General features: G+C 35.6%; 1 protein-coding gene across 2 annotated transcripts; it reads left to right on the plus strand.

Moving 5' to 3' along the window:
- Positions 502–4487, plus strand: LOC107617948. Of its 2 annotated transcripts, XM_021112386.1 has the most exons (7): positions 502–977; positions 1093–1282; positions 1479–1655; positions 1768–1851; positions 2395–2476; positions 3459–3935; positions 4015–4487. In XM_021112386.1, the coding sequence occupies exons 1-6, from the start codon at positions 715–717 to the stop codon at positions 3896–3898; spliced, it is 1236 nt and encodes a 411-aa protein (XP_020968045.1). In that variant the 5' UTR covers positions 502–714; the 3' UTR covers positions 3899–3935; positions 4015–4487. The 2 variants fall into 2 exon arrangements, with proteins under 2 accessions (XP_020968045.1, XP_016175330.1); XM_016319844.2 differs by having other exon boundaries at positions 3459–4440.

The following is a 5333-nucleotide window of genomic DNA, read 5'->3' on the forward strand; positions in this document are numbered from 1 at the left end:
TTTTAATCACTTTTGAATTTATAATATTTATTATCTATGAATACATTGTCTTAATTTAATGGTGATTAATAGTATACTTTTTTCTACAATACAATTTTAGAGGAATTGGGTCCTAATATAAATGGATTTGAATTTTCTAAAGTTTGGATTTCACTTTAAAGAAAAAAGTGTGATCTCTCACTATTGATTTTATAGGTGAGACCAAGAATAAATATAAAAAAGAAACTATTCAAAAGTAGAAGATCACACTTTACTCTTTAAAGTGAAATTCAAACTTTAGAAGATCCGAATGGAATATAAACGCTACTCGAATAATTCTTACAACATTTTTTAATTAAAAAAAGAACTATACACACATATACTGATGTACAAGTGTATATACAGTGTACAAGTAGGTGTGGCCCTACGACAATCCAAATATCACTTCTACCCACCACTTATCGCACAATCCTTATCCGCATTGGTCCACCATCTCGTCTTTTTTTCTGCCCTCTCTCTAGTCTCTCCTCTTCAATCTCTCGACACAATCACATATCTTTTTCCCTCATTCTCATCCCTTTCGCTTTATTTATCTTCTTTCCCACTCAAACCAAAACCCTCCCTCTTTCTCGTTCTCAGCAACCCCCTCCAACTCCAATTAATCGCTGCGCTTTCACGCACACACCTTTTTTATCCGATTAAGAAGAGCGAGGGTATTCTTGTCAATTCACCTGTATGGCGTTGTTTGGGGTTATGGAGATGGCAACAGCTGTCGACATACTGTCCGACCTTGTTGTGTTCATCGCTCCGCTTTGGATTGCCGTTATAGTCGGCGTTGTCCTCGGTTGGGCCTGGAAGCCCAAGTGGGCCGACAACTTGGCTTCCATCGAGCCCACCTCCAACAACTACCTCCCCAAGCTTCGCCTCCCTTCTTGGGCTGCTTTGGGTTCCACCTCTGGTCCCCACACCGACCTTTCTTCCTTCTCCGTTTCCACCAGGTGCGCTTTGAAATTCAGTTGAATTCAGTTATGTTTCTGTTTTTTTTTCCGGTTTCGTTGCTGATTTGTATAACCGTTTTTCGGTTTCTTGCTACTTGCCACGTGGCACACACAGTTCGGGTGCGGGGTCGAGTTCGTTGCAACGGAATGATGGGGAGAACGAGGTTAGTGCTTTGGTGACGGAACAGGACTTGAAGCACTTGAGTATGTTAGTTGAAGAAAAAGATGGTGGACCCGCGTGGATTCAGATGATGGACCGTTCTACCCCTACTATGAGCTACCAAGCTTGGCGTAGGGACCCTGAGGTACTCATTACACACCTTTCAAAATTCGTTATTCTTGTAAATGCAAGAACTGTGGCTGCATCTGAAGTCACAACCACAATCTAAACCACAAATGCTATAGTAACGGTGACCGAATTTTGAGACCAATTGCATTGCATGATACATTCTGGGTGCTGACTTGGTTTTGGATGAATTTGAATGTGTTTGCATTTGTTAGACTGGGCCGCCGCAGTACCGAAGTAGAACCGTGTATGAAGATGCAACTCCTGAGCTGTTGAGGGATTTCTTCTGGGATGACGAGTATCGGTTGAAGTGGGATGACATGCTTATACATGCTTCAACCTTACAAGAGTGCCCTGTTACTGGGACTATGATGGTGCATTGGGTTCGCAAGGTAAGTACTGGACACCGGAGTCAATTCAACTTCCTTTTGGATTTAGATGTTTCTTGCAACTGCCTTTGGCATATTCTCATGTGTTGCGAATTGCAATTCTCGCTTGCTGCAGTTCCCCTTCTTTTGCAGTGATAGAGAATATATCATTGGTAGAAGAATTTGGGATGCTGGACAAGCTTACTACTGCGTAACAAAGGTTTGTAAATGTTTTCTCTGCTGTCTAATAGTGTGAAATGGTGATGGCTTTGTAACGAAGACTTGTGATGTTGCAATTTAGCTTTCAGTTTTTTAGTTGAAAATTTGACTATTATCAAGTTTCTAGGATACTTCAGCTCAAAAGAATCACTGTCTTATTGTCATAAAAAATTTATGTTGATTCATCTTGATTCATCTTGATTATCCATTCTAGAAACATAATTTGTGTCAAAAAAACATACCCTTTTCCTTTCTCTTCCCTTGTCTGCAAATATTTACACACTAGTTTTTTATAGCTTCATCAGTACGGAGAGACTTGAAATCCATGTGACTAGTATTGTGAAGTGTGCTGCCTTATTGTTTACTCAACCTCGTAGCAATATTAAAGTGAAGTTATTGGGATTCAATAAGTCATTTCCCTTGACATGGAATAGCTTGTAGCTAAATATGATAATGATCTTATTCTTAGCTAGATATGATTTCTCATTCTTTTGGGATTGAGAATTTATATTATATTTCTAATCTCTTATATCAATTTGTTTAGGGTGTCCCTTGTCCGTCTATGCCAAGGCACAACAAACCTAAACGAGTTGATCTTTATTATTCAAGCTGGTGCATTCGTCCGGGTAAGAGGAAGCTTAAAGTTTAACTCAAAGTACTTTTTACTTATGTGTGTGTTGCATGTGCTAAGAAATCTTTTGTGTCTAGATAACTACTTATTATTGAATCTATCTGCTGTACTTTCTAAAAAGACAGCCAATACTTTTATATATAGTCTGATCCTTGGATTAAAAAGATTATGTTAGGAGCCCACACATTACTAAAGTACATAGGAGAAAGGATATATTACGAAACAGATATGATGTGAACTAGATAGTAGTGGGGACAGACATATACTTGTATCCAACTTGTTCAGCTGGCAATGGGAATGAGTTATGACTTGTGAGTCTATAACTAGAGAAAGAGAGGTTTATCAAGCTAGAATAGTTATTAGTCTTTTGGGACAGATTGAACCTCTCAAAAGTTGAAGAGTTTCTTTTTCTCTGCATTTTCTTGCATTGCTTTCTCTTCTTTGTCTGAATCAGTGATATCAGTCCAAGGTGTGAATAATATCATCATACACCTTCATTTATTGGCTCCTATCTGGTATTTATCAAATTACACTGTCCATTATTAAAATCATAGGGCATGTAGTAGGTGTTGTCTTAAATCGACCATTCAACTTGTATGATGTAATCCCAGTTTTCAACTCTCAGATATTGCTAACTTATGTGTCTTGCTAAACTTGCATTTCAAATTCTAACGTTACTTCGAATCCTACTTAACTGTATTTTCATATTCCAAAACTTCCTTCTCCACGGTTCAACTTTTAAATTTACTCGTTACAATTCAACTTAGACATTGCCTTATGTTGTAAAAAAGTGTTCTATCTAAATTTACAATCCAGCAGTGAGTCGATCAGAGAGATTTTGTAGAACACTAGTTTTGTCAAAGTAGGATTTATTACATGGGATGCCAAAGACTTCATTTGAATTTTGCATGCTCATTTATTCCATTCTTATATAGACAATAAAACTTATTTGCATATATTTTACATGTGCGGAATAGTTAAATCAAGAAAAGATGACCAGCTGACTGCGTGTGAAGTATTATTGTTTCACCACGAAGATATGGGCATACCCTGGGAAATTGCTAAGCTTGGAGTTCGTCAAGGCATGTGGGGAGCAGTCAAGAAGTTTGATCCTGCACTACGGATATATAAAAAAGAGCGTGCTTCTGGTGCCCCATTGTCACCTTGTGCTCGTTCTGCTAAAATCAATACTAAAATAACTCCAGAATATCTGAGTTCTTTGGAAAATGCAACCAATGACATCATAGAGACCAGAAATGAGGATACTTCTGGAAAACCAATTGGGAGGAACATTCCTAAACTTCTAGTTTTTGGTGGAGTTATTGCCCTTGCCTGCACTGTAGATCAAGGACTGCTGACCAAGGCACTTATATTTGGAGTAGCCCGAAGGGTTGCGAATATCGGAAGGAGGTTCTGATGCATTGCTTTTTTGCTTGTTTTAGAAAGTTCCAAAGGTAAGTCAATCTGAAAAGTAGAATTAGAAAATGGGATCTCACTTCTTAAGCTACTGTTGATTCTGGATCTGGTTGGCAGATATGGGTCAGGAGCAATGGTTTTATTCTTTCCCCATTTGTTTGAGCTATATGAAGTAATTTATAATAAGTACAAATAGGGAGATTGTATATGAGTCATTGAAGATTCTCGTGCTGCAGGGCCGACACCAATATTCAGGTTTTTATTTGGTTCACATTTTCTTATAGGTTTGCCCCCACATGCTCTTTTTTTCTGTCCTTTTGATTTGTATATTGTCCCTCATCTAGCATTTGACTATGAAAACCAAGTGAGCAAGATATATGTAGTGCCCTCATAATTTAATTGCAGGGATTAGTTTATTCTGTTTGTCATGCCTCATTAGAAAAAATAAGAATGCTAGTTGATGAATGGAGGAGACATCTATGATGCTCCGTGATACTTGGAACATGAAATACACACCCCCCTCCACTTTTTGTGTGTTTTTCATACACTTTCAATACTAGAGAACTGTGTAAGTAAAATCTTTGGGGACTTGAGTTTAATATGTACATGAAACTAGAAGTTAGAGAGAAAGTTTCAGCTCTCCTGGAAAGAAATGAATTTTCTGTGAATAATAATTCCTCCGTGGTGAACGTGATGTATAGGGATGTATCCTCATAAATCATCTTTATATTCCTAGTTTCAAAACAAGTAGTGAATTTTAGTGTAAATTTAAAGATATTAATGCATTTAAATTTTTGGGTTTAGTCACCATGTGTTTTTAGGAATAAAAAATTTAGAGTATATACCTAAATAGGTTCTTAAAGAATTTTACATTGGACGTTTTTGTCTTTGAGAAAATTTTATTATGTTGTGGTTCCTGAATTTTACAAAAATAAAACATATAAGTCTTTATTTTAGTCAATTCTGTTGTTTTCACTTGAATAAATAGGTTTTTAAAAAATGTGATAGAAGGATTTATATGTTTTATTTTTATAAAGTTTAGGACCTCAACTTAATAAGAATTTTGGGAATGAAAATGTCTGATTTAAAATTTTTTAGAGATTTATTTGGATATATACTCAAATTTATTATAAAAAATTGTGTAAAGTTTGATTTTCAATATAATTGTCGTGTATCTATTAAAATAGATCGTTTAAAATTTTTACTAATAGTAATTTTAAAATTGTTACAAGGGTTAGTTAAAACCTAAATTTTTTTACTTTCTTTGGGGATTAGAAGAATTGTTGAGCACCTCTTAAGGTTTAGTTTGATAAAGTCTTTATTTTTTAAAAGTTGTAGTATTTGTGTTTGGTAAATTAAATTAAAAATAATTTTTAATAAACATAAGTAAAAGTGTGTTTAATAAAATAATTTTTAAAATTTAAAAATATTATATA

This window comes from Arachis ipaensis, chromosome B09, assembly GCF_000816755.2.
Source record: "Arachis ipaensis cultivar K30076 chromosome B09, Araip1.1, whole genome shotgun sequence".
NCBI lineage: Eukaryota > Viridiplantae > Streptophyta > Magnoliopsida > Fabales > Fabaceae > Arachis > Arachis ipaensis.